This window comes from Emys orbicularis, chromosome 8 (genome assembly GCF_028017835.1).
Source record: "Emys orbicularis isolate rEmyOrb1 chromosome 8, rEmyOrb1.hap1, whole genome shotgun sequence".
NCBI lineage: Eukaryota > Metazoa > Chordata > Testudines > Emydidae > Emys > Emys orbicularis.
The window spans coordinates 34,628,379-34,655,873 of record NC_088690.1 but is presented as its reverse complement, the minus strand read 5'-3'; the positions used below and the strand labels follow the sequence as shown (position 1 = coordinate 34,655,873).

Genomic DNA, 27,495 nt, shown 5'->3' with positions numbered 1-27,495 from the left:
GAGATTGGTGACTGGAGCTGTACAGAAATGGCATATTAAATGAGGGAGCCACAATACGTTTTTTACTTTAAAAATGTAAAATTGATCCAAGTTGTAGATGAGGGCTTTCTACCTCATGCCACAAATTTCACTTTATATTTGTATACCTCCCACCAGAACAAGTGTTTTAAAGATCCTATTTCAGTGAATGCAAGTAGAGGTTGGAACTTAGCAAAATCTTGCTATTCAGGTGTTTGAAATACTCAAACTTCTCTTGTTTAAGAATATATTTTCAGTTTCATGATTGCCCCAATTGAAAATTCCTGTCCCCATGCCACCATCTCTTAGTTCTTGTAACTATGTAACCTTGTGGCTGTTTGTAGTTCTTTTGATGAACTGTAATGCTATATTAGTCTTCTGTTTGATTCTTCAAAATTGTTGTGGATTGGGAAGTACTTCATTCTTCAGCAGATGAGGTAATAGTATTTTAGGAGAGTCCATAGATATAGATAAAAACCCATTATAAATTATTTTAGCGTCATCTAGCTCGCACTGCTGGAAGATGGAAAGATCCATCCAGAAAGAACACTGTGAATGAACTGCAAGATGAATTGATGACAGTCCGATTGAGAGAAGCAGAAAGTCAGGCAGATCTAAAAGAGATGAAACAAAGAATGATGGAGATGGAAACGCAGGTACGTTATTGAAAACTAGTACTGAGATGGCAGAGAGTTAAGCATTATTGTGACCCAAACTGAATGCTGGCACCTAGGGATGCCGAGGGATAGCCTTTACCAATGACAGTAGCATAATGAGACAGTACAACACTTTTATGCTTTTCATGCTGTTAGACTGGTTAAGAATGAGATTCCAGTTTGATTCCCTTCCACTTTTCAAGACTTACAATATATGAAGTTCACCTTTCTAAACTTCCCACCTTGCTGTTAAGCAATGAACTCACCATGCTGGGTCAATATGTATGGATCTCAGTTGTTTTACAGTCCTAGTTTAGTACAACAATGATTTAAAAATACACTTAGTTGTTAAATTTAACAGGCCCTTATCTGACAAAAATACTATCTGCTCCTTTCCTTCCCCTTGGGAGTTGCCTATGTGGCTTTGCCTGACTGTGACCTTCTTTCATAACCCATGAATCTGGCTCCTGAATTGGCCAGAGGATCCTTGCAGATCAGCTGTGTGCTGCCAGTATTTAGGAAGGAGTTTGCACCAACATTTTGCCCCTTTAGCTGTGATAAATTCCATGTGGCTGGGGTGTTTGTGAAGAGAGAAGAGTAACTTGTTTACCTATTTAAATTCTGCTATAACCAAGGAATAAGGGAGCATCACTTGGCAAAAAAACCTGTATTATGTGCACTTCACCGAACACTTATTTGTTCCTGAAATTTCTGTTGACACTATAGCATAGTATTGAACTTCTGTTACTTGAAAGGAGGTGAGGAGTGAAGGCTTTGCAATAGGCTTTTGGGGAATCCTCTCATGGAAAAAGTCTCAAACATAACTGACACATGGAGAAACCAGATGCATTCAGAATGTAAAATGTATCTCAGCCCTACCACTACCATTCCCTGCTGTCCCAGGAAGCAGGAGATGGGACACATGGTGGTGTGGTGTAAAGAACTGACTATGCACCCCGCATTTGGCCCGGAGTCAGCAGTTAGAACTTGTTACATGCCACTGATGGAGTAAAAAGCTTCATAAAATCTCAGAGAAGTTAATAAAACCTTTTCATTAGGGTTACTAACTTGGCATTGTAAAAATTACTTTTTCAGTTAATCCGTTTTTTAATTCCATCAGCAGGGGGCATAATTATCCTGTTTTATCATATGCCATGTACTAACAATCACAAATACACTGAAGTGAGGTTATTTCCTGAGTGCTTCTATATAGACGTTCAAATGGAAGATAACAGCATACAATAATTTGGTTCATATATAATTTTGTATAAACATATAGAGTCTGTTTATATGCAAAAATATAACTTTGCCTTTCAGTGTCTAACATACTTTAGTTAATGTTCTATATACACTAGACCAGGTGTTCTCTGAACAAATTTTTTGGTGGCCTCAGAGTGCGGCCACCAACCCTCATTGGTGGCCACACTGACACTTTTTCCTAAAATACTTAATTAACTTTAGGAAAAATTAAATATGCACAGGTACACATCCAAATCATTGTAATTTATATTTGTAGGGTTTTTTGGTAGACTCAATCATAAAAATAATGCTGCTTCCCCCTTCGGGAGTGATATTTGTATATTTGTTAATATCACAGCACACTTAGTAGCTACGTGGGAGGCTATGAAAAGTGACGTGATTTTTAACAAACATGCAAGTATCATTTTTCACAGTTAGCTAGTAAGTCTGCTGTGAAAAGTGATACTTGCATGTTTGTTAATATCACTTTTCTCAGCAAGCCCCAGGACCCATTAAGCTCTGGATGTGGGGGCTGCTGGGGCAGGCGGCAGGGGCCAGAAGCGATGATGGGATGGATGCGGGGCCGAGGAGCCTGTGGGGGCGGGAGGGAATGGATGAGGCTATGGGAGGCAGCGGGGGTGATGGGGATGGGTAATTCCAACTGTCACGTGGCCGGAGCCATGGCCTGGTGTCTGCTGCCATGCAGCCAGGGCTGGGGATCAGTGCCTATGGCCAGAGCCCGGAGCTGGGGACAAGAACTGCATGGCCGGAGCCAGGGATTGGAGCCCACTGCCACGTAGCCCGAGCTGTAGGTCAGTGCCTGGCAACCAGTGCCTGCCACCGCACGGCCAGAGCTGGGTGCCAGAGCCCAGGACTGCGTGGCTGGAACCAGGAGCCAGCACCCGCTGCTGCGTGACTGGAGCCAGCACTCGCTGCTGCACAGCCAGGACCAGGGTCGGCACCCGGGGCCAGCTTCCGCTACTGCATGGCCGGAGCTCGGGAACAGAGCTACGGGTTGGCGCCTGCTGCTGTGCAGCTGGGGCAGGGGGTCAGCGCCAGGGGCTGGAGCCGTGCGGCTGGAGTTGCAGGTTGGCACCTGCCACTGCGCAGCTGGAGCTTGGGACTGGAGCTGGGGGCCAATGCCTGCTGCCACACAGCTGGAACCAGAGTCTGGAGGTGAAGTCCCTCAGCTGGAGGCCAGGGCCATGTGGCCAGAGCTGGCAGGGGTGGGGTGGGGTCAGTACGCACTGCCCTGCGCTCTCAGCCCAGGGCTGTACGGCCAGGCTCCTGAAGTCCTGCTGCTGGAGCCTGACGCCGAAACCCTCTCCCCCCAAGGTTGGGTCAAGAACTCACCTTGCTCCTGCAGCATTGTGCCCCACCACTCCCCAGAGGCGGTGCAGGGTGCTGCGCATCCAGGAGCAACAAGGAAAGAGTGGGAGGGACTGATGCTCTTTTCTCCGTGCCCCCCCACCCCCCTCCCAATCACTGCCCAGGAGGCTGTTGTGGCCACATGAAAACCTCCTGGTGGCTGCATTTGAGAAATGTTGCACTAGACTGCCCGGTACCTGAGTATACTCTGTCCAGATGTAGCTGCATCATTTTCATTCAAAATAAACATTAAGATGAGCAATTTTTAATTGCAACAAAACTTGGAATGCTTTTTGCTCAATAAAACAACCTTTTGATTTACTGAATTTGTAAATAAAACCAACTTGTAAATCCTGTTTATAAAAAGTCTACTGGGAGAAATGTTAGTGCTTTCCTTGTCTAGTTAGGTAGGTGTGATAAGACCTCTTCTGACACACTTTTTTTATAAATGCAGAACCACATCAACAGTAACCATTTACGGAGGGCGGAGCAAGAGGTCACCAATCTACAAGGAAAGGCGCAATATCTTTCTGCGCAGAACAAAGGGCTTCTTGCTCAGCTGAGTGAAGCAAAACGTAAACAAGCAGAGACTGAGTGCAAGGTAACCAGCATCGTGAGCACACAATCCATGTACACAGTATATATTCACATTCTTCTGTCTGTCTTGCTACAATCAGATCCATATTTTCAACATTCTATAGATGACAAAGCTCACAAAAGCTAACCTTTACATCTTCTAGTGAATTAGTAACATCTTGGATTTACCACCCACCAAAAGGAGGGTTGACAACCTTCTCTAATTTGTGGTCCTGTGAAGGTTAACTTTTCTGATAAGAACTGCACTTTAAAGTAAGTGACTATGTACCCGATTGGGGTGACGGGCATGAGTGAGTGTGAGTGATGTATAAAAGGCACAGACTTGCACAGCAGACTCTGAACATGGTTTACTCAGACATATCTGATTGCATTCATGACAAAAGTTTGTAGTACCTTAATTCTGGTTAGCAGAATCAATATAGCTGTGTGAAGGGTCACAAAGGTAGAATTAGGGTGGAAGGGGACATGTCCCCAGGGTAGGGTATGTGTGACAGTACCCACTGTCCAGTGGCAGCCTGTCTTTCTGTAGTGTCTACAATTGGTCAATCTGCTTCCAAGAAGGCTGGGTAGAACAGACCTCTTCATTGTGGTCAATGCACAAGAATGAAAGAATCTGGCTTGACTTTTTGAAATCCCAAGTTCAGTTTGCACTTTTTAGTTTTAAAAAATCTGTTTTCTTTCTGAATTGTGCAAATTTGGTATGGCAGTCAGACACCATAAACATGGAGTCTTGTGAGGCTCTTTTAGTAACTTCCTTGTAAAACCATACTTCAAAGTTATAATTGCCCCTCACCTAAAAGTGAGACTATTTAAACCAAAAGTTGTTCCAGCTCAAGTGTGTAAAATGTTTTTACATGTCAGAAGCTGAAAACAGAAGTTAAAAGCGTGTCTTGAATTAATTTTCAGTACACATGGGTGGTAGGATTCCTTTAGTAAAGTAAATTTAAAATATTCAATATAGTTAAAATCCTGTGTGTGCCCGTTTTTAGTATAACCCAAAAGACTAGCATGAGCAGCACATCAATAATCAAACTAACATCTTAAACCTTCAGCTGTACACTGTTGTGTTCATATACTGCATCAGCTTCCAAATTTGTCCATGAACATATGAGTTTTGCCTTAGCAAAAGTAAATGGGTTATATTTACCCTTGAGTTCCAGATGTTTCCAGATTCATTCATACAGGGCAAAGTTGAAAAAATATTTCAAGAAAAAATTTCTCAAATGACACTCACTTATTCAAAATGTATGCATATAATAAGAAATAACATGCACCCAAGTGTATGTAAGGCTGTAATTCCATCAAAGGGTTCTGATGACAGCATAAACCAAGAGTGAAGCTTGAGTGGTTTTATCACTGTCACTAGATCCCAGTGATGAAATTACATCCTTATTAATATGTATAGTTTTCTTACAATATCACACAAACCTGTAAACACTGAAATTTGTGCATGTTTCAAAGTGTTCTCTTCAGGGTAATACAGTTTAGTGTACAGAAATCTAGTCAATTAAACTATGCTGACCTAACTTTAATCACCCTAAACTATGAAGTGTAGTGTGTATTCAGCACCTCTGTCTCCTAATTAACTTCATTTTGCTAGTGAAGGGTTTTTTTTATTTAGTTTCATTTGATTTTAATTTAAGGTGCTTACCATTTCTTAGATATACTGTAGTCCTTCTCCCCTAGGACATTCAACATCTCTTTAGAAAGGATTTTCATTTTTCCTGCTGTTTACATTGTACTGTTGCTAGCCTCCTTTGTTTCTGATGCGACCTAAAATTAAGTGTACAGGTAATTGGGTATTGGAATTTGACAAGCCAATGAAAGTTGTTTTTTAGGGATCTGCCCACTGAATATTAAATGCAAGATCTCATTCTGACTAGAATCAGCACTTCATTCTACATAAGAGTTGGTTTCTAATGCTGAATCAGTTATTGCTTTCCATATGTTGATTTCCTTACTAGATGTTCACAACTGTTTTATATATTGGTGGCATTTCTTAGTGTATAAGTAATGACATTTCCCCACTTGTAAATTCTTGTTTCATAGGGTTTGATACTACTAATCACATCAAATCTTTATTAAATATTGCAAAGAAGTGGGGTATCCTCATCCTTTTCATAAAGTAAAAGAGCACTTTGAGTATCCTCTAATCCAGAATCTGGATTAAGTTTGTATCCATCCTCATCTGGATAATTGGCATGGAAAACCTTGCTCTAAAATGGGTTGAGACAAGCGGCTAGTGGATGCTCAATGCAAGCAGGGACTATGTGTTTGTCAAGTATAATTCTTGTGGCCAGTGAATGAGGTGGAAACACTGACTATGATCCTGGCTAGACCCTGAATTTTGGTTCATAATCATTAGTCCCTGAGAGGTGTATGAGGCTTACATCACAACATGCTTCACAAATGCACATTTGTGATGGTCTGAGATCTGTCAAGATAATGTTAATATGAAGTTAATCTCAGTTTGGTGCAAATAAATTGATTCTATTTCGTATTCTGGCGCATTATTTGAACCGTGACCTTGAATGTAAGCTTGGAACTGGCCCCATAGCTGATTGTTTGTACAGAATCCTGCATAGTAGCATTCATATAATGTGTGGGTTTTTTTGTTTTTGTTTTTTTTATTTGCAATTTGTATTAATAGATCATTGTGATTTAGGAGAGTCCTACTTAAGCAAGTTAATTTAATTTTCCCTCCTCTTTCCCCTTTCCCAAAATCCTTTCCTCCTTTATCCTATCACTGATATAATCTGTCGTGCCTGCTGTCCTCCTGTTGTCCCCACACCCACTCCTCCCTGATTTGCCTCTTGCTTCTTCCCCTTAATAAAAGCATGCTGTGGTCTCTCCATCCTCAAGAAGCAGTCCCTTTATTCCACCAGCCTTTCCAACTACTTCCTCTCCCTTCCTTTAATCTCTAAACTCAAAGGCACTATTTGCCACTGTTGCTTACAGTTCCCCTTTTCTAGCTCCACTTGGCCCCTCCATTCCACTGAAATTAATCTCACCAGGATCTCTAATGACTCCTTTCATGGCCAGAATTTCTGGCTCTCTACCTGATCCTCCTTCACTTGCTTATAAAACTGGTTACTTGCTCTTTATTGACATTTTGTCCTTCCTTGGGTATTTGTGTCCTCTCCTGGCTCTTCTACCCTCTGATCATTCTTTCATTGTATCTCAGTGAATCCTCCTATTTTGCGAGCAGTCACACAGGCTCTTCCCTTGCCCAACTTCTCCTTTTACATCTTTTTTGGCTTCTTGCATGACTTCAGCTACCATGTGTATGCTGATTGGAAAAGATAACTCTCAAACCTCTCTTAATCAGCTCCTTCCAACCTAGCCCACATCTCAGCCTGTCTTTCTGACGTTATCTTGGATGTGTCACTACAATTTAAACACAACATGGGCAAAACTGAACTCCGTATCTTTACTTTCCAAACCTCTCCCCCTTATCCTTTTTGTTACTGTTGACAATACCATCATCTTTCCTACTGCCCATAAACCTAGATGTTTATATTTGACTCCTTCTGCCTAGTCCCACATATCCAGATTTTTCTATAACACTTTTGAGTGTGCCTCCCCTCTTAGTTGATACAGGTAAACCTCTTGTTCAGTTCTTCATCTCCGATCTTACTACAGTGACTTCTGTGACCTCCCTGGCAACCACATCATCCATCCCCAGGCTATTCACAACACAGCTGCTAAGATCTTCCCTGTCTTTTATTCTAAACGCATCTCGCACACCTTCTTGAGTGCCTCCATTTGCTCCCCCTCTTCCACAGCATTTAGTTAAGCTTCTAGTACAGTCCTTAAGACCATTCACAATTCTGTCCCTCTTGTCTCCTGCTCTGCCAACAATGCCCTCCTTGAGTGCCCCTATGTTTGCACCTCCAACTCTTCTTGCTTTTTTCACACAGCCTTATGCTTGGAATGCCCTTCCTGAACTGATCTTTAAGGGCAAATATTGCCTTCTTGTATTCCTCCAAGACCCACTGTTTCCATGATACTTACAAAAAATGAGTCAACTAATAATGCATAGGTTGAAGGGAAGTTGAGTGTAGTTATCTTTTAAAATGTGCATTGTGTGCTGTTTATATAATCTTGATTGTATCCCTATTCTTCACACAGTGTATGTTTGTTTTAGACAGCAAGCTAAAGCCTGGGTGGTTGCTACCAGAATACAAGCACTTATTTAAAGCAGCATTTTGTAGTCGAAAACCTCTTAGAACCAGGTTTATAATAGCACTTTGCTTATTACATTTTCTGGTATGTTTTCTGTTCACTTGTAAAAATTAATGCACACAGAGAAGGTGAAACTTTTGCAAGTCCCCCCCAAGCAATATATTTTTTCATATTAGCATTACCTTTTGTGGAGAGATCTCAGATTTGCCTCTCCCACCCATTTTCCCCTCCAGTAACAACCTAATACATCCTCAAAGCCTCAATCTTCATTCTTCCAGGTGAGAACTGAATGGGTCTCCCATGTACATAAACTGTTCTTTAATTTCCCTAGGGACAGGCATGTATGGTGACTTTTTTTTCTTTCAGCCAAGTAAAGAGATCTTAAAATTATAATATCTGCATGGGTAACCAGAAAAACCCCATGTCTGTATACAAACTAAATCTGGGAGTTTCCTTACTAGCACAACTGTCATCAATACAACCTCTTTGGAATAAAATGGGAGGTTTTCCATTGTTGTTTCAGGGCCACTAGTTTCTATAGCTTTAAATATTTTCATTTTACATCAACTAAAAGTATAGATGGGGCCTGATAGACATGGTTCAAGCAGAAATGCTTTGAACCAAAGAAAATATGTCAATGTAAGGAACTAGAAGGTATAAGAACTGTTGTAGTGTTTGGGAATGATAGGTATGATTAACATTGCTATGGCCATCACTGAAAACTAAGGGTTTTTTTTGAGGACATGTGGGGGCCCCAGTGCCGGGGGGAAAGAACAATAGAAGCTACATGAAGTTCTCAAGGATTCTGTTAATTCTCTTACCTGAAATGGTGACATAGATCTTCATTCCCCAAATGTAAGTTAATTTGACAATAGATGCTTTGAAATTGGTTGGAGTCCTACCTAAATGATTTTCATATTTGGGCGACATCAGCCCAACCCTCTTGAAAGCTAGAAAATTTAACATACTATGGATGTTCAGAAATGTAGTGTCAAATAGTCCAGTGGGCAACCATTCACTAATAGTCCAAACCTTATAGGGTTGATCTCTTCCTTCATGTTCCTCCATCCAGTGTTTTAAGAGCTACCTAATTAGACCTCCCTTCCATGTAATTCACAAAGTTGAATGCTCCTGGATATAAATTCTTAAACTGTGTACACCTGTCTGGGATCGTATCCTCTCATCTAAAACTTATTGCATCAGAAACGTGTAATATTAGGACTAATTAAGAGAATTGTATATCTGAGCAAATGTAAAGACTTTCAAGTATATACAAAGTCATGCAGTCAGGATAATTTTTCTTGAAAAACCTTGACACCCCTCTTCTTCCCCCCCCCCCTCCCCCAAATCTTAGACTCCTGGCCTAATGGCCAGTCTCCTGGCAGGGGGGAAATAGCCCCTTTGTAGTGTTATTTCCTTGTTGGATGATATTGCTTTGCAGTTAATTCCTTGAATTTCTCCAAGAATGCAGCTTCTGACTAAGAGGCTGCTCAATGAAAGGAGCTAGGGCTTTTTATTGGCACACTTCCCACTGCTGAAGTGGAAGATGCTGCATCTTCTGGTTCTGAGAAGTTAGCTGGTCCATTGTTCATTCCTCTATTTGTCATGAAACTGTAAAATCACCTGCTATATATGATCAGTGTCTTAGTCTCATTTTGAATAAGTTGATCATATGTCTCACCTTAACTGAAAGCAGATAGTTATGAACTGAACCTCAGATACATCGACTTGCCATGAACACTTCAAACTTTATCAAGAATTTGAAGTGTCAGTGTGTTCCTCTTGTATCTGATCAACAATTCAAGGGCCTTATGATGAGTCAGCTTGAATTGTTAGTAATCAGCACAGTCAGATTAAAAGGAATCCAGTTACTAGTACTGTTAGGGCTAAACTCTGCTTTAAGGTAAAGTAACCCAGCAGCCCTGCATGGGTGGAATTCGGCCCTCAGTCTGAATTAGATATGAGGTCTGGTCCGTAGCATTAGGTTGGTTTGATGCTACGGTTTTTATCACTCTGAAAAATATAGGTAACTAATGCAGTAGAACAGATCCACAGTTATTATGAAAGTCAGAATTTAGAAAAAACACTTTACAATATAAAAAATAAGAGGGAGTACAAAGACTAAAAAAAAGCAATCTTCTAGTAACTACGGTAAAACTGAAATTAATTGAATTGATGGCTATAGAAGTGATAGTCAAGTAACAAAAGGAAAAATCGAGTCCACAACATGCTCTAATAATGCAGTGATGGGAAACAACTGATGTTCTTTGTTTACAAGATCCAAATAAAAGGCCAGTTTGAAAATTACTGTAATGACTGTTCCGGAATAAAAAAAGTACAGTTCAAAATCTAAATGGGTCTGATTTTGACACTACCTTTACATCAGAAAGGCCCAATAACTAAAATAGAACTAGAGCACAGTTATCAGATTTCAAATAGCTGGAAAAAAACAAGCATCAAACTCTAATGGAAGTGGGACAATCTCCAAATTTCCATTCCCCACAATATTTAACTAAAAGATTATTTAAACTTCAATTTTTCTTATTAACTGGAATATCAAACAGCTGTATTGTAGAATGGCATACACGTAAAACATGGCTGGGATACATGGCTCAGGTGCTTGATTAAAAGGACTTTAGTTCTACTGGTTTGTCACTGTTACAGATATCCAGCTTGGTTGTAACATTACCAGTTGCCTTATGTGAAATGAGTCAGGTGAGAGGGCATGGACTCTTGTGATGGATACCTTGTTAGCACTGGGAGGTCAATGTTTGAATTACTATGGAGACTAAGCCTTTGACAGCTAGGGGTGTGCTTTACATGCCAACTGTTGAGGTACACTGGTTTGCAGTGTTATGGTCCATGCTATATCACTTCTGTGGATGAAGAGAAAACTTCACTTGTACTCTTAATCTAGTCCTTTTCCTGGGTATTAAAATCTTAAATAACTTATTTATTTCTTCCTCTCTCTCTTCCCCCATCCCCCAAATAAAGGGAAGACAAAGAACAAAAGAGTAGAGAAGGAAGGGGGACAGGGAGGAAGAGCTACATCTCAAGTTTCATCTGCTAGGAATAAATTAGGGTATATCTACACTACAACTGAACACCCATGGCTGGCCTGTGTCCGCTGACTTGGGCTCAGGCTGCAGGATTGTAAAATTGCTATGTAGGTGTTCAGGCTTAGGCTGGAGCCTGGGCTCAGGGAGCCTCCCCCTCACAAACCAAAAACATCAGAGAAAGTTATCTCTTGATTTTACAGCTTAGCCCTATTCAACTCTTTTCAGAACAAGGAAGAAGTGATGGCAGTAAGACTCCGTGAAGCAGACAGCATAGCAGCTGTGGCAGAACTCCAGCAGCATATTGCTGAACTAGAAATCCAGGTAACAAATAACACTTGTAAATGCTAAATGTGTAACATAGTACTGGCCCCATCCTTATTTAGCATTATCCCTTTTATTTGCTCCCTTTTCCTTCTCACCTAAGCACAAGGCCGTGCTTCTCTAATGTTGGGTAATGCTGTACTGTTGAATATTTCCTTTTAGAAATAAAGACCTTGCATTCTGTCAAATAGACTTCTGGGATGTTAATTATTGCTTCCATGCAAGTGACAGAGAGCCATGCTTTTCCTCTTGGCTTCTAACTTGTCTGTTTGCCTTTGCTGACTTTGTCAATGTAATGTAAATATGAAGTACCACTGAATATTTCAAAGATTGAAAACCTCCTTTTAGATTGGAATCAAACTAAAACTTTTTTTAAATCACCTTTCTTGTTTGGCCCAATTCTACTGCCAGGGCCAGAAGTGTAGGCATTGTCCTAAACCCACATTTCAGTTGTCTAAGTCAGGGGTGGCCAACCTGAGCCTGAGAAGGAACCAGAATTTACCAATGTGCATTGCCAAAGAGCCACAGTAATATGGTGTCTGTGTGTATATTCTCGCTCTCTCTCTCTCATTATATAAGTTGATGTATATTTATAATGTATAATTAACAATAATAACTTAACCTTTTGCTTAGTGGGATTTCTGGAAATCTTTGCTTTCAACAATTCCCTTGAAGTTTGGTTTGTGTTCATTTGTGCTCACATGCAGCAGTTCTCTTAAGTGGATGTCTGTCAGAATGGATTGAGGCTTGTATTTCACATGTTGGAGTGTTGTGAAAACAGATTCACGAAGCCTGGTCGAGGCAAACCTAGAGATAATTTTTAGGGTTGCATCTCTGATGTTGGGGTATTGATCCTTTTTGGTACAGATTTCCAGAAAGTAAGGGTCTCCTCTGTCTTCTGAACAGTTTTCAATCTGTCATCTTCCAAAAGTTCTATTTCCATCTGGCATGTTGCTTCATCAGTGACTAAAGGGGGCTTCAGCACTAAAAGGGTCAATCAGAAATCTGATTTGAGGTCTTTTCTGCTGCAAATCTTGGAATCTTTCCTCAAAACTGTCCTTAAGATCTTTAATCACACTCACTTATCTAGTTGTGCTCCATTTTAGGGGTTCTGCTGCATCTTCTTTTGATCTGGCTTGAAGTTGTGACGTTGAGGGAAAGTGTCTCAGCTCTCCCTCAAGCATTTGTCTGTGAAACAACTGCAGTTGTTTCACAAACGCAAATACACCTTGCACTAGATCAGACAGCAACCGGAATTTTCCTTGTAAGTCCACGTTTAGTTTATCCAAATGCAGCAGCATGTCTGCAAGAAATGCCAAGTCTAGAGCTCATCCAGGATCTGTAAGTTCGGGATGTATTCTGTGCTTCTCCTCTGTAAACAATTTTACTGGTTCCAGGAGCGCGAAAAAACAGGAAATAACTTTACCTCTCGAGAGCCATCAAACTGCACAGTGAAATGGCAAATCGGCAGGGGAGTCGTCTTCATTCAGTTCTTCAGTTAGATTTTGAAATTGTCTGATTAAGTGCGTTTGAGAGAATGAAATTCATAATGTGCAAGACAGGTTTCATGACGTGTTCAAACTTGAGATTTTTAGATACCAGTTGCTCCTGATGAATAATACAGTGAAATGCCCAAAATTCAGGAAAGCTCTCATCAGATTTACAAAGCCCTACTAATCCATTCGCAGATCCCCACATCAATGGAGCCCCATCTGTTGCAATGGCAGTGAGTCTCTGTAAAGGCAAGTGGCTTTTCGCAATTACCAACATCAATGCCTCCTTTAGATCTCGTCCACGAGTTCTGTCCTTTAGTGACACGGTATCGAGGAGTTCTTCCCTTACAACACAGTCGTCAGACAGAGTGTGGACAAATACCGATAATAAGGTTTATCCTGTGCATGGCACAACTCATCCAAAGCGATGCTCAAACACTCTCACTGCTGAAGTTGCAAGTGCTGCGATTCAATGTCACTGTTCAGGTTGGAGATTCTGCATTCTGTTGTGTGGCGTGAAAGCTACAGGCCAGAAATTTTCTTCGATAGATTCTCATTCTCTAGTGACAGGATTGCAGTCACATCAGTGAGGCACGTGTAGAAGCTCTCCTTCAGAGTAGGGCTTTTTCACATGGGCTATGTGCCAGTCCACATAATAGGAGGCTAATGTTACAGTCTGCAATCGGTTGGCAAATCTGGTGAAGAACTGGGCTTCTACATCTGTTTGGTTTTTTTCAAAGTTTTCAGTTTTAAAGTGTGGAGTTCAGAACCTTGTGATAATTCTTGATCCATATGTGCATGGCTAGAAGCGAAATGATGCTGCAAGTTTGAAGATTTGAACTGAGAAACACGCGTCTGTCAAAGAAGACACATGGCCTTACCATTACGTTAAATGAAAAAGTACTTATTCTCCCATTCCTGTTGGAAGCCTCGATTTTCATCTGTGTATTTTCTTTTCTGTTTGCACTTGCCTTCCATTGTTAGACGGTGTAAGAAAAATTTTGAATAAAAATTTCCACACCAGCTAGTCACAGTGTGCTTTATTTAAGGAGACACTGGTGCCATCCAGGGGGTGCTGGACCCCTTGCTCTGTCCCAGGCCCTGCTCCCCACTCCACCCCTTTCCCCAAGTCCCCATTGCCTCTTCCCACCCCCTCCCCAGAGTGATCATCACAAAACAGCTGATCACAGTGGGCCAGAGGCACAGGGAGGGAGGAGGCGGCACTGGGGGAGGGAGTGGTGAGGCTGCACACTGCATACTCGCTCTTCCCCCTCTAGAGCCTCCTCAATGCTGTGAACAGCTGATCATTAGGGGAGGGAAGGGGGCTGCACACCACATCCTCACTCCTTTGCCCTCCCCCCCCCCCCCCCACAGAGCCTCTTGAACACTGCGAAACAGCTGATCGCAGGAGGCACGGGGGAGGGGAGGGAGGAGGTGGTGCTGATTTGGGGGGGGGGGTTGCCAGTGGGCAGGAGGCACTGAGGGAGGGAGAGGGGGCTGATAGGGCTGCACCCACCATTTTTCCCCCAGAGTCAGCTCCTAGCAGGAGCCACATATTCTCTTCTGAAGAACCACATGCGGTTTGGAGCCACAGGTTGGCCACCCCTCGTATAAGTGCTGTATATTGCTTGACTTTCACTATAGTAGTCTTGTTCTCGCTATGGCCTGTAGTATCTGAGCGTGCTTTCTTAAGCTTCTATTTCAACTCCCTCACTTCCAAGCTGTACTTCTGGGCCTATATTGTTCCATGGCCTGATGACTTGCTGGCTCTAGGGATAATCAGTGACAATTATGTACCCTTTAGGTACTTTTCTGCTTTCAAAAATCTGACCCCATGTCTCACCTACAACTCTCCTGTCTTAGCTCTGCTGTGCCAGTTTTGATTGTCCTCCTTGCAACTTCTCATAGCTGAATGTCACTCTTCAACCTCTGTCCTAACTGGGACTTCTTCCTTTCCTCTGAGTTCTGTCACAGCTTCAGTCGAGAGCTTCCTCTTTCCTACTCACCAGATTGCTGTGAGGGAATCAAGCCACTGAATCCTCTGGTGTTCTAAGCCTACAGAGTCCAGGCACTGCTCCTGTCTTGGAGTCTCTAGACATGTTCCCTCGAGTGCAAACCCTCTGTCTAGCATGCCCCTCCTGAGAGCGGTGACCACACGCCCCACTGCCCAGTCCCTGCAACCAGTGTAAGTCTTCAAACTTTCCTCCTGCACTGCCCAGCTTAAAAACTCGCCCAGAACTCCAGCCAGGTGGTGGTGAGAGTCCACAATTTACTACTTCATGGAGTGTGTGGTAGGCATAATGCATGAAATTCAGATACTTTGCACAGGATTCTAAAACCATTGCTCTTTAATTGCATGACATACATGAGTCTAGTGGTTTTTTTGTTTTTGTTTTTGTTTTTTGTTTTTTGTTTTTTTTAAAGAAAACCCTATATGTATTTCCCTGCCTGAGTTTCCTCAACACTCCAAAGTATACTTTGGGCTGAGGGTTCTCTGGGAGCTGTCCAGGCTTGTGTTCTGAAATGTGGAGTCTTCTTCCCCCCCAGCTCCTCTTCCTCTTGCCTCTTTCTTTGTGCTGATCTTTTCCCCTGTGAATCTTTTTTTTTTAAACCCCTCTTTCTGTCACGTTGCTGGTAACTTTCCACTTTCTCCATTTTCATCACCCCTGCAAACAAATTGGGAGAAATCTCTTTTGGCTTAAATATATTCTTGCTTCAGGCATTTCCACCTGGATAGGTGACCATTACATTCTACCAAGTCATTATTGTCCCTGAGCTGGCAGCGATGTAACACAGCCCTGCCAGCCCATAGTGGATTCCATATTTACTTAGAGGCATCGAGTGATGCTGCAATTTCGTAGCACCAACTTCATAATATCAGCCGGGAAGTCTGTCTGTACAGCTAGGAATTCTAAGTTCCCAAACAACTTCCTAGTCGTTTCCTCTGAAATGCTGCCTTCAAAACATTTCTCTTTAGCTTATGGTGGCCAAGCTTTTCTCTCCCTTTGATCCCTCAACTACTGTATCCTTTTTCCTTAGCTATACTTACATGATCCAAACTCTTTTTAAAATCCCAACTTATTCCTTTACTGCACTCTTGTCTTGCTGTCTGTATGAGAGTTATACAGCATTTGTTCATTTTCTTTGCGACGCTGATGTCAACTTTATTTGTACACATCAGCCTACAAAGCAAACAGAGCCTTTATGAAGCGTCCTTTACCATGAATATTTTTCCTCAAGCACAATAGGCACAAAAACGATTGAAAGATAGAGCAATCATCTGTTTTATCACATTGTGCCCAGATACTATAGTGATAAGTGCCTTAGAAATGCATAGATAAGCAATTCATCTGTAATACTTATTTTACTTATCTCTGAAACAAGATAGCAAGAAAATAGCTGAGTTTTAGTCAATCTCTTCTCATATGTATTCTTCATATGTACTAACAAACATTTTATTAAAAAAGGTGTAATGCATTTTTATCAGCTTTTTTAAATCATAGCTTTTAAGACCAGAAGGGGCCTTTGGATCATAACGTTCAGTGACGTGAGTCTCATGCGTAGTTGCGCAACACCTCTGCAGGCCACATACAGAAACAAAATGGCATCCTCCATGCAGCGTGACCTCACATGTAGTGCATGTGAGGTCATGCTGCATGGAGAATGCCATTTTGTAGAGCAGGTCTGCTGCACAGGTGCATGCGTTCAGGAATTGTCCAGTTGGACTAGTTCAGGGGTCTCAAACAGGAGCTCCCCGCACCTCCCCCCCGTTACTTCCTGTCGCCGCTGAACTCCCCTCACACCTGCCCCCCCCCCCGAGTTATTTTATGTGGCAGCTAAGCTCCCTGCTCGCTGCTCCCCAATGTTTGGGGCTGGGTCTCTCCCCCGACCCTGCCTGCTGCCCCCACGCACCTCCCCCGAGTGTCCCCTGGGCTCACTTGCTGCCCCTTCACCGCCCCGGAGCCTGCAGCTCACGCTGGCTCCGCTCCACTCTGCCAGCTTCCGGCATCACCTGCTGCCGCAGGGTCCTAGTGCCCCCGTTCACTAGGGCCAGGGCAGGCTGCCCTTCCCCTGCCCTAGTCCTGAGCCTCTCCAATGCCCCAGCCCCCTCATCCCCAGCCCCACAGCCCTCACCCCTGCACCTCCTCCTATCCCCAAACTCCATCCCAGAGCCTGCACCCCCCACCCCCTGCCCCAGTCCAGAGACTGCACCCAGCACCCAAACTCCCTCCCAGAGCCTTAAGCAGGTGGGGGCGGAGTTTGGGGGGGCAGGTTCTGGGCACCACCAAAATTTCTACAAACCTGCCACCCCTGGAAGAGGCAGAGCAGGGGTGGAGTGGTGGTGCAGCCCAGTGCAGTGGGGGGGCTTTACTGAGTGTATATATTTTATTAAAAGCGCTTGGAGGAGGAGGTGGAGAAGAGATGGGGCGGGGGCGGGGCCTCATGGAAGGGGTGGAGTGGGGGTGGGTCCAAGGGCAGCGGGGCGGGGTGTCAGTGATGCAGCCCTTGGGCCAATGCACTAGTCCTCATGTGGCCCTCGTGGTCATTTGAGTTTGAGACCCCTGGACTAGTTAGTCTAGCCTCCTGCATAACAAGGCTGTAGAATTTCACCGTTATCTCTATATTGAGCCCAATAACTTGTGTTTTACTAAAGCAGATCTTCTTTCAGAAAGGCATCTGGTCTTAATTAGAAGACATTAGGAGATGGAGAATTCACCCTCCCTTGGTAGGTTGTTCCAGTAGTTAAACACTGTCTTAAACTTGTGCTGTATATCTAATTTGAATTTGTCTGGCTTGAACTTCCAGCCATTGTTCTTGTTTGCTTTTCTCCATTAGAGTAAAGAGTTGTTCAGTACCTGGTGTTTTATCCCAGAGATGGTATAGACAACATAATCATGTCACCTTTCAATTTTATTTTGATAAGATAAATAGATTGAGCTGTCTAAGCCTCATTGTAAGGCATTTTCTCCAGCCTTCAGACATCTTTGTGGCTCTGCTCTGTACCCTCTCTCTAACTTTTCAACATCTTCTTAAAAATATGGACACTAGAACTATATGCAGTGTTCTAGAATCTCTAACAATATACAGAATCAATCACTTCCCTACTCATTACTCCTATTTATGCATCCAACGATCACATTAGCCATTTTTGCCACAGTATAACATTAAGAGCTGATGTTAAGTTGCTTGTCCCTTATCACCCCTAAATTATTTTCAGTCTCTCCACTTTCCAGGATACAGTCCCCTATTCTGTAGGTATGGCTTGTATTCTTTGTTCCTAGATGTGCAACTTTGCATTTAGCTATATTAAAATACTTGTTAAGTAGTGAGCTTGTTTTAGCAGACCTAGTTGATGTTTACTGTTAGCATTCTGTGGCTTGTTTCAATGAGATGCATTCACTTTTTTCAGAAATAAGGAAAGTGGATGTTTTCTTCTGTTTGTAATCCATTTATGATATGAAGTTATTTAGTCATGTCTGACAGTCAGAGTTGCTAATTTTTTCAAGCTTGCTCTGTTCAGTTTCCTTTGTGTGCTACTGATCCTATTAACAGTCTGTTGAAATACAAAATGCAACTATTTCAGTATTTGGCCATTGTTTTGTCATATCCTGGTTAAGGACAGACAAATCACTTTAAACATGAGTTTGTATTCTTTAAGTAGAAATATTAGTTTCTCTAACATAAATCTAGGACATAGACATTTTAAAATGCTCATTTGTGATTAACTAGATTGTGCTGAAGTTTTCAACATATGAAGTTTTGTGAGCAGATAACTTCTCTTAAAGATATTGCAGAGACAAGGTAGGTGAGGTAATATATTCTACTGGACCAACTTCTGTTGAGACACAAGCTTTTGAGCTACACAGACCTGAAGAGCTCTGTGCAGCTCAAAAACTTCTCTCACTAACAGAAGTTGGTCCAGTAGAATATATTACCTCAACCACCTTGTTTAATGTCATGGGACCAACATTGCTACAACATTTAGCTTAAAGATAGTACTTGGTAGCAATAATGAAGCTTATGCTCAAAAATTACTACTTTGGGAACCCATACCCAAAGCCTTCAGAACACCTTAACCAAAAACCAATAGAATAGTACTGGCGAATAAATTCTTATTTCTAGAGCTAGTTAACTATAGAACATACAGCCCCAAATAAAACAAACAGAAGTTTTGCCTTTAGGAAGCTGCAGATCTATTTTAATGTAGGGTTAGTTTTTTGTGTAATATAAACATTAAGGTTGCAAAGTCAAGCACTCCAAAGTTAAGAAATGTGAGAATTAAGGTTGCATACATAATCTTAATTTGGCCCATTTGTGCATGTGCATTATGATGCAGTCTCTGATTATATTATCACATACTGTTTTATTTCTTAACTTTTGAGTGCTTGACTTTACAACCTTAATGTTCTTTTAACATAGTTTGAGTTTAATTTCCTATCTTATTAAAAAAGAAAATTGGAAGAGACCAATTCAATCATGTGGCATCATATTGACCCCTACCTGGTTCACCAGCACGGTAGGAACCTTTAGATCCATGACACAGACTTCTGCCACTTGAACTAACAGAGTAATTGATAGAGGATAAGAATCTATTTCTGCTATGTGGACCAGCACTAGAGGAGAAGACACTCCTAGTGAGTGATGGATATTTGCTGCCAGCAGAGGAATGGTGACTCAGGAATCTTGGACTTGATTCTAGGCTTTGGGGGAGTTCTCTAGTGGGCACAGACTATTCTGCCATTTTACCCAAGTTTGACCCGTTCTGACCCATTCCCTCCAACCTGTCCCTGTTTCTATCTCACCACTGGCTCCTCATCCCATTCTCTTCTCACCTGGGCAGTCCCAGTTTTCTTGCGTGGCAAATCCTAATATTACCTCTCCGAACACTCCGTCCCAGTCTCCCCACTCCTCTAGTTCCTTGTCCCCAGTTGCCTTGGCTAGCTAACTCAGTTCACTCCCTGGTCTGCAGTTGCCTGCCTCTCCTGCCCACCCCTGGGCTTCTCATCTGATTTGTGTCCTCGCCTCCCCTTGCTCCTTGTTCCAATTTTTTCCCAGCCAATCACCATGCTCATCCTGGCTCCTTGTCAGATCTCTAATCCCTCCACCAACTGGTTCCAAGTCCCAGCCTTTTTGCCCTGCTAGTTTCTCTTTTGTCCCAGCCTCTTCCCCAGGCTTGTTGTGCCAACTACTCCCCCACAATATCCTGGGTCTGGTTCTTTGTTCCCTATGTGTTTGTCAGGTGGGTTCCTCTCCCACAATGCCTAGTTGCCGGCAGAGGGGTCACTGAGAATACAGGGAAGACAAGCTGCCATCTCTCAGTTCTGTTGCCTGGCCCCGGTTCAGTTTCAGTGCCTGGCCATTTGCTCTGTGGGGATTGTGCACACAGTGTGGTTAACATTAGGAGCTGTGAGGGAATGAAGCATGCTCAGTGAGTTGTAAACCTCTAGCAAGTCTCCACAGAGCATGTGTGGGCTGCAATTTTTTCAAAGTCTGATACATTGGCCTAATTTGAGTGGATTTTCACAAGGATGACAAAAGGCACATCCCTGACAAAGGCTACTACCTGCCAAAATTCAAATCTTTGCTCTATCATGGCCGTGCTTTAGAGCTTTCCCAAGAGAAGGTCTCCAGAATTTTGCCACTGGAAAATCTGGTAATTTTCTCTAGTCTTGTCCTTAACTGCTGAACTGTTTTGGCTGAAATTTTCCAGAATAGATGCAGCTGGAGGCAGACACCCACATAGAAAATTTCATTCAAAATGGTTAACCTCTGTTAAAGTTTTTTAAAAGTTCATGAAAACAGGGCCTTACAGCTAGAAGTGTCAGGCAGCCTTACTACTAAGCTATGCTACTGCCCGACCTATAATAGAGAGATGAGACTTCTCTGTGGAGAAGGATCTGCCTCCTTGTGTCCTCTTAAGATTGTTCTCTTGCATGTCACTTCCAACCCTGTCATAATTGCTCTGACCTAACCTAGGGATGCAAGAGGTTCCTTCAGGTTGACTCCTCTTTAAGATATTACTACTTGTATTTCAAGTCTTAAAGTGCACTCTGGATAACAGGCATTTATGGAGTGTCTGTCTCTAAAACTAAGTGATTACACTTAACTAAGAGCATCACAAACGGCTACGCTTGTGGCAGTGTTGTAGGGTTGATAAAAATGCAGGGGGGAAGTCAGGTTACCACATACTCTTCCTTTTGAGGGGGAGGGGTGCTTTTCTAAGAAACTCTAGGGATTAAGTGTCAGACCAACATGGGCCATAATCATGTTTAACCTAAATCATGCATTTTTCTGTGAATTTTTTCCTAGGTGCAAGTGCAAGACATTTGGTGTTAAATTTGTAATACATATGAAGTATCACTACACCCACACTAATACTGATCTGACTGTACATATACAGGTGCTAAATTTAAATCACTGTTTTGGATCACTTTTAGTTTAGGTTAAACACAATGGTAGATAAAAGGAAATGCAAAATTCTAGTACTTAACAGTGGATATAATTGTCTAACAAAATAGCTTTTGATTATTTTTCTATAACCATAGGATATTTAGGTACATTTCATAATAACCGGCAATGTGGTTTTTTGATAGATTCAATGCAGTTTTCCCTGATCATTTAAGGCATTCACTTCCTAATGTTGGTAGGTTTTGAGGGTTTTAGTCTGAGTGAACACATTTAAGAGCAAAAAATAATCCATTCCACAGGCATTCCTAAGCAAAAGACATATAAACCTGTTCCTTGTTTCATTTCTGTGTAACTCAGAGTACTCCAGTTTTTAAAGAGAACTGAAAACAAATATAAAATTTAGCCTCTGTCTAACAGTGTGGACTTAAATCCAAGAAATGATTAAAAAAGTAAACTGACAAGATCCATACCAGTAAATGAATTGTCACCTTTGCCACTCTTCTTACCTCTGCTTCCTCTCTTGTGTTTGACCACCCACTTGTCAGTTTAAATTTAGATTATAAAGTCTTCAGGGAAGGAATCATGACCTGTTTGTGAGGTATCTAAGGTGCGTCTGAGCTTGTGAAAAATAAGAAAAATTAGGTTTGAGTATAATAGCTTTCATTTAATAATAATAATAATTAATAATAATAAAAAACTAGTGGTCAGAACTCACCCTTTAGGTCAATCTGGACAGTGGGCAACACTGCTTTCTCCTGGCTCACTTCTAGGCAAATTCAAATAATTTTGTTGCATCTACCCTGTCCCATCCACATAAAAACTCAGTTGAGAACAATTGTAAAGGAAGTCCATGATTGTGCTAGCTCGCCTCCGCAGTCTAAACTTGTAACACTGTTTTTCTAGAATAAAGCCTTTCTGTGACCTCTGTTTAACAACTTTTCCAAGTACTGACTTAAGTAAAGAAATTGTTTCCATCTTTTTCAAATTACAGGAAACTTTTTTACTCTTATCAATAGCGGTGCATGTTTATGATGTGTTTTTTGAAAGTCTAGAATGAGTCATCCTGAAGTCACTGAAAGGCCACTAGTCACCACATTTACCCTTCTGAATAAACTTCATTTACATTTTCTAATGCAAAGTGTCTCTTCACCACACAGCAAGAGTTTAAAAAGCCTCCCAAGGTGACTGAAAGTCAGGGTCAGGCAGATTACTGCTATGTAGACAGTTCTAAATCAGTAAAAACATTTTAGAAGGCAAAAGAGCCTTTCCTTTTGGCTGCTATTGATTCAATAATTCTCATACAGTGATCTGAGGAACTGTAGTGTTCTGATCATCTCAGAGGTAGCTATGTAAAGCATTGTTATCTTAAACTTCTTCTTTTGCACATTTCACATCTACCTTTCTCAGTCTCTCCACACCTTGAACCTTCACTAATAGGTAGTAGGGGCTATGTGCCTTCCCCACCATAAAGGCCTTATAAACATGGTCTCAGGATCCCACATAAGTTTGGTCACTTGCCTTTGGGGAAAGGTCAGGGAAAGCCAGGCAAATCAGTGATGAAATCTGACATTTCAGCTATGAGAAACAATCTAAGTCTTGGGTGGGCACAGAGGCTTCATCACTAGTGCTGGGAAGTGAGCCTTTCAGTGCCAAACTTTCTGTGCTGATGCAAAATCCGGCTTTTAAGGAGCCCATCTGTGTGGGTCTCAATATACAAAGAAACCTGGTTTAGGTTAAACTGTGTTCATTTCAAATTGGGGGTTGGGAGGGGGGAGAGCTGGGAAAAGAATTCCAAAAGTGAGGACCAAGAGAACACTGTGCCAGCAGCCTCCTTTTAGATCCATGGGACTCCAGTTCTCATGCCTCCACTATCTATAGGGTGGCAGTGGTGCAGATACACTCTCAGGTAGGAGTGTAGGTTGAACTGCTGGCTATTTACACTGTCCTAAGCACTGACTGTTATCTGCTCCAAGCGAATCTGGCCAACATGCATCAGATGTCCTCTGGAGCCAGAGACTCATCCACACAGGGACTTTCAACACTGGTTCAGCTCCCCTAGCGGAGGGAAAAATACCTAGCTTAGACACCATCTAATGGGTCTCTGTTTAGCAGAAGGAATTGTGGTGGCTGAGGCTTCTTGGTTCTCTTGTAACATTGGCTTCTGACAGTCAATGCCACAAGAGAATGCTTGTTGCAACACCAAGGGGCATTGCTTTTCTAGAATTCTCCCAAGTCAGCAGCACCAGGAAGTGTGGAGGTTGCATCCCACAAGTGTGAACATGCAGAGACAACACTCCTGGGGGTTCATTCATTGGCATTCAGCTATCCTTGTGATATAACATAGGTTTAATTTGATATTTGAGCATACATTCTGAGGTTCTTAAAAAAAAAAAAACAATCAAACACCCCACCGAAATCCTAAAAATGTTTAGACTTAATATTTTTTTAAACCCTTTCACTGTCCTGATAACATACACATTGCTTGCCAAAATTGTTTGCTGTAGATTGCCTCTTGTCTTTTGTAGATTGGTCTTCAGTTGTCCTATAAATGTATAGTGTTTAAAATAACACTCATTTCTTGCCTAGAGACCAGATACTCTGCTTTGTGTCATGACCTCTACTAACACCACAGATTTTCTGTAATAGTACTCCCAAAGAAAAACCCACATCCTATGTATAACCTTAGATTTTTTGAGACCTATATGAAAAGAGAGATTACTAATTGCTTCTGTTATTTCCTTTAATGGTGTGATCTCTACCTTTCAAACATTAAGATTCCATTTAGAATGCACAAGTTGAATTCTCAAACAGCCCTATAGTGAAGAAAAGATAGTGTTTGTCAGATATAACTAGCAACTCTATTTAAAAAAACAAAACAAAAAATTTTATTAAAAAAGACACTTAGCATTTAATACTGTGGCTTTATTTCAGCACAGAACCATGGGAAGCTGAACTGAGAGTTCTGAGCTAGTGTTATATTTAGCCCCAGGCAAGATGGTGGATGCAGCATGCTCCCTTTCTGTTGCTTCATAGGTGGTGATGGCTTCTGAAGGAAGCCTCATCAAAAGTTCTATGGTCACAATCTTTGTGGCCAAGGTACAGGAATTTCAGGGTGAGGACTTTAAAAAGGAGGGCAACAAAGAGCCCAGAGGACGACTACTGCTAGAAGGTATGGAGTTGGATCTGTGGTAGTTTCAGGTATATTTAAAAAGTTTTTTATTGAATTAAATTGGAAAATTAGTATGACTGGTAAGTATAGTACTCTTGTGTTTTGCCATCAAGCTCTGCTTTGGGGCACAGTTTAAACTATTTTTCAGTAGTATTGACAAATCATAGATGCATTTTAGTATGTTGGGAAACTTAGAGCTTCTGGTAGCTGGGTAGCAGACAGTTTGAGAAAGTGAGATAAGCGCACGAGCTTGGATATTTCTGCTAAGCTAAGCAGTGAGGTAGCTAACAAAAAGTTGAGAGCGAAGACTGGGATTCTTAAAGGAGCCTAAGGAAGTAAGATGCCCAACTCCCATTGAAATTCAATTAACTTCCTTATTTTCCTTTTCAAAATCAACCCTAAATGGCCTTAACTAGGTTTCAGAGTTAACACCATGGATGATGGTGACAATTAACAGCTTTTAGCTCTCTGCAGACACCCAGAGATGACCGTTTACTCCTTTTCACATTTGAGTTATTATTTGCAGCTATAAGGGCTATTAAAAATGTAACTTTAAAAATCATTTAAATTCTTGATCAAAATATTACAACAAAAACCCACAGCCAGAGAGTCACTGAATATAAAGGGAGCTTGCTGGTGGTTAGGGAGCCACCCCCCACCACTTTTTTTATAAATCTAGTTTAAAAAAAGAATTATATCTACTGTCTAGGCTTTTGGGCACACTTCATTGTTGATAAATGCAAAGTGATGCACATTAGAAAACTTAATTCCAACTATACATACAGAATGATGGGTCTAAATTAGTTGTCACTACTCAAGAAAGAGATCTTGGAGTCATTGGGGATAGTTCTCTGAATATATCTGCTCAATGTGCAGCAGCCATCAAAAAAGTTAATATTAGGAACCATTAGGAAAGATAATAAGACAGAAAATATAATGCCACTATAAATTCACGGTACAGCCACAGCTTGAATATTATGTGCAGTTCTGGTTCTCCCTCTCAAAAGGTATTAAAATTGGAAAAAGTAGAGAAGGGCAACAAAAATGATCAGGGGTATAGAACAGCTTCCATATGAGGAGGGATTAAAAAGACTGGGACTAGTCAGTTTGGAAAAGATGTCTGAGAGGGGATATGGTAAAGGTCTATAAAATCATGAATGGTGTGAAGGTGAATAAGGAAGTGTTATTATCCCCCTCACGTAACGCACGAACTAGGGGTCACTCAATGAAATTAATAGGCAGCAGGTTTAAAAGATAAAGTACTTCACACAACACACAGTCAACCTGTGGAACTCCTTGCCAACGGGTGTTGTGAAGGCCAAAAGCATAACTAGGCTCAAAAGAGAATTGGGTAAGTTCATGGAGGATAGATCATCAATGGCTGTTAGCTAGGATGGTCAGGGATGCAACCGTGTGCTAGTTGTCCCTGAACCTCTGACTGCTAGAAGCTGGGATGGGCAACCGGGGTGAATCACTTGATTGCCCTATTCTGTTCATTCCCTTTGAAGCATCTAGCATTGGCCACTGTCAGAGGACAGTGGGCTAGATGGGCCTTTGGTCTGACCCACTATGACCGTTCTTAGGCTCATACCATTTAAGAGAGCATAAATTAACTGTTTTGGCTATAGAAGACTTGCCAAATGAAACATACTAACAAGTGTAACTTCAGCAAAAGAACATTTTACTGTGTTCTGTTTTTTTCATATCCTAAACCAACAAAAGTGTTCCTTATTTCTTTGGTCTTGATAGGTCCTCCTCTGAAATCAGAAGGTCAGACACACCAGTTTAAACTGTCATTTGAAAATCTTACTTGGGAACTGTTTGATTTTTTTCAAATGTGTTCAGTGTTTAACCATTAGAATACTCAGGAACTGTATACATATTCTAAACTAAAGGCTGAGAACAAAATGTTACTGGGCTCTTGTCCTTCTCACTATGAGCCAATAGCCTTCTGCTCTCCTTGTTTCCCTCAGTGTTCTAGTTCTCTTCCAACTTCAGTAGTTGAACTACCATAACCACAGCAGGTTCCCAGGCTGAGAGTGTTCGGTTGGGGGGAAAGGGAACAGGCTGCATCCAATCGAGGTAAGAGTCTGACCCCTTCTTTTTTCCCACAGGCTAGAAACCTTCCCTTTTCCTAGCACAATATACCCTACTGGATTTTAGGCACTATCCAGTCTCCAAAGTGTCAAACACCTGGAAACTAATCAGCTCTCTTAAGAGTTATAAAACCAGCTGATCATACCACAGGAGTGGGATGAAGATTGGCGGCAGCAGCAGATCAGGGAGAACTTGGCTCACTAGAGAAGCAAAAGCAGTAGTAGGCAGTGCAAACTGTTAGGTGAGGTTCTCCTCACCCCCACCCCCAATAGTGAGAGCCAGAGGGTGCAGCAGCCATTTTCTCCAGTCAGAGTCCTCTTCTTCCTGTAAATTGCTGTGGTAGCAGCCTAGTTCTCCAGTCCTGAAGTAGATGGGCACACCATCCTGAAGCTGTGGTGGCTGCCAGGACCCCATCTTCAGGTACTTACCTCTTATGGGGTAGGTTATGCCTGGTGGGGGTGCCTGGACTAGTTGGTATGGGGTCAGTAGGACTGCAGGGCTGGGCATGCTTTTCTTCTTCCCTGCTTGTAGTGGATAGGGGTAGCAGCAGCCTTGAATTTGCTACTTTCTCTAAAGCAACCTCCTTCATCAGGAGCATGCAGCCTCATGACGGCAGTCTGTTTCTTCAGCCTGAAGGTAACATCACATTATCTAGTTCTCCCACTCTCCCCCCCCCCATCCCCTCCGCAAAAAAACCCCAAACCTGGCCCCTAGGCAAAGGCCAATTTGAGCCTAGTGCTTAATCCAGATCTGTCTCTAGTTACTAATTTGAGAAGGATACACCGGTAAATGCACTAAGGCATCAAATCCTTGTAATAGATTTAAATTGTGGATTGTGGGGGAGAATAGCCTACATAGAAAATTTCATGAAGTGTTACTATCAG

At 42.0% G+C, this 27,495-nt stretch overlaps 1 protein-coding gene across 4 annotated transcripts in view; it reads left to right on the top strand.

Annotated features, from left to right (window-relative positions):
• The window catches only part of EVI5 (ecotropic viral integration site 5), a 108,608-nt gene that overhangs the window by 35,088 nt on the left and 46,025 nt on the right, over positions 1-27,495 (top strand). For 3 of the 4 annotated variants that reach the window (XM_065409159.1, XM_065409158.1, XM_065409157.1), the window contains 3 exons: positions 516-674; positions 3,736-3,882; positions 11,348-11,443. In XM_065409159.1, the coding sequence (XP_065265231.1) occupies positions 516-674; positions 3,736-3,882; positions 11,348-11,443 (402 nt within the window). The remainder of the gene's footprint in view (positions 1-515; positions 675-3,735; positions 3,883-11,347; positions 11,444-27,495) is intronic. The other variant, XM_065409156.1, reaches the window with a different exon arrangement.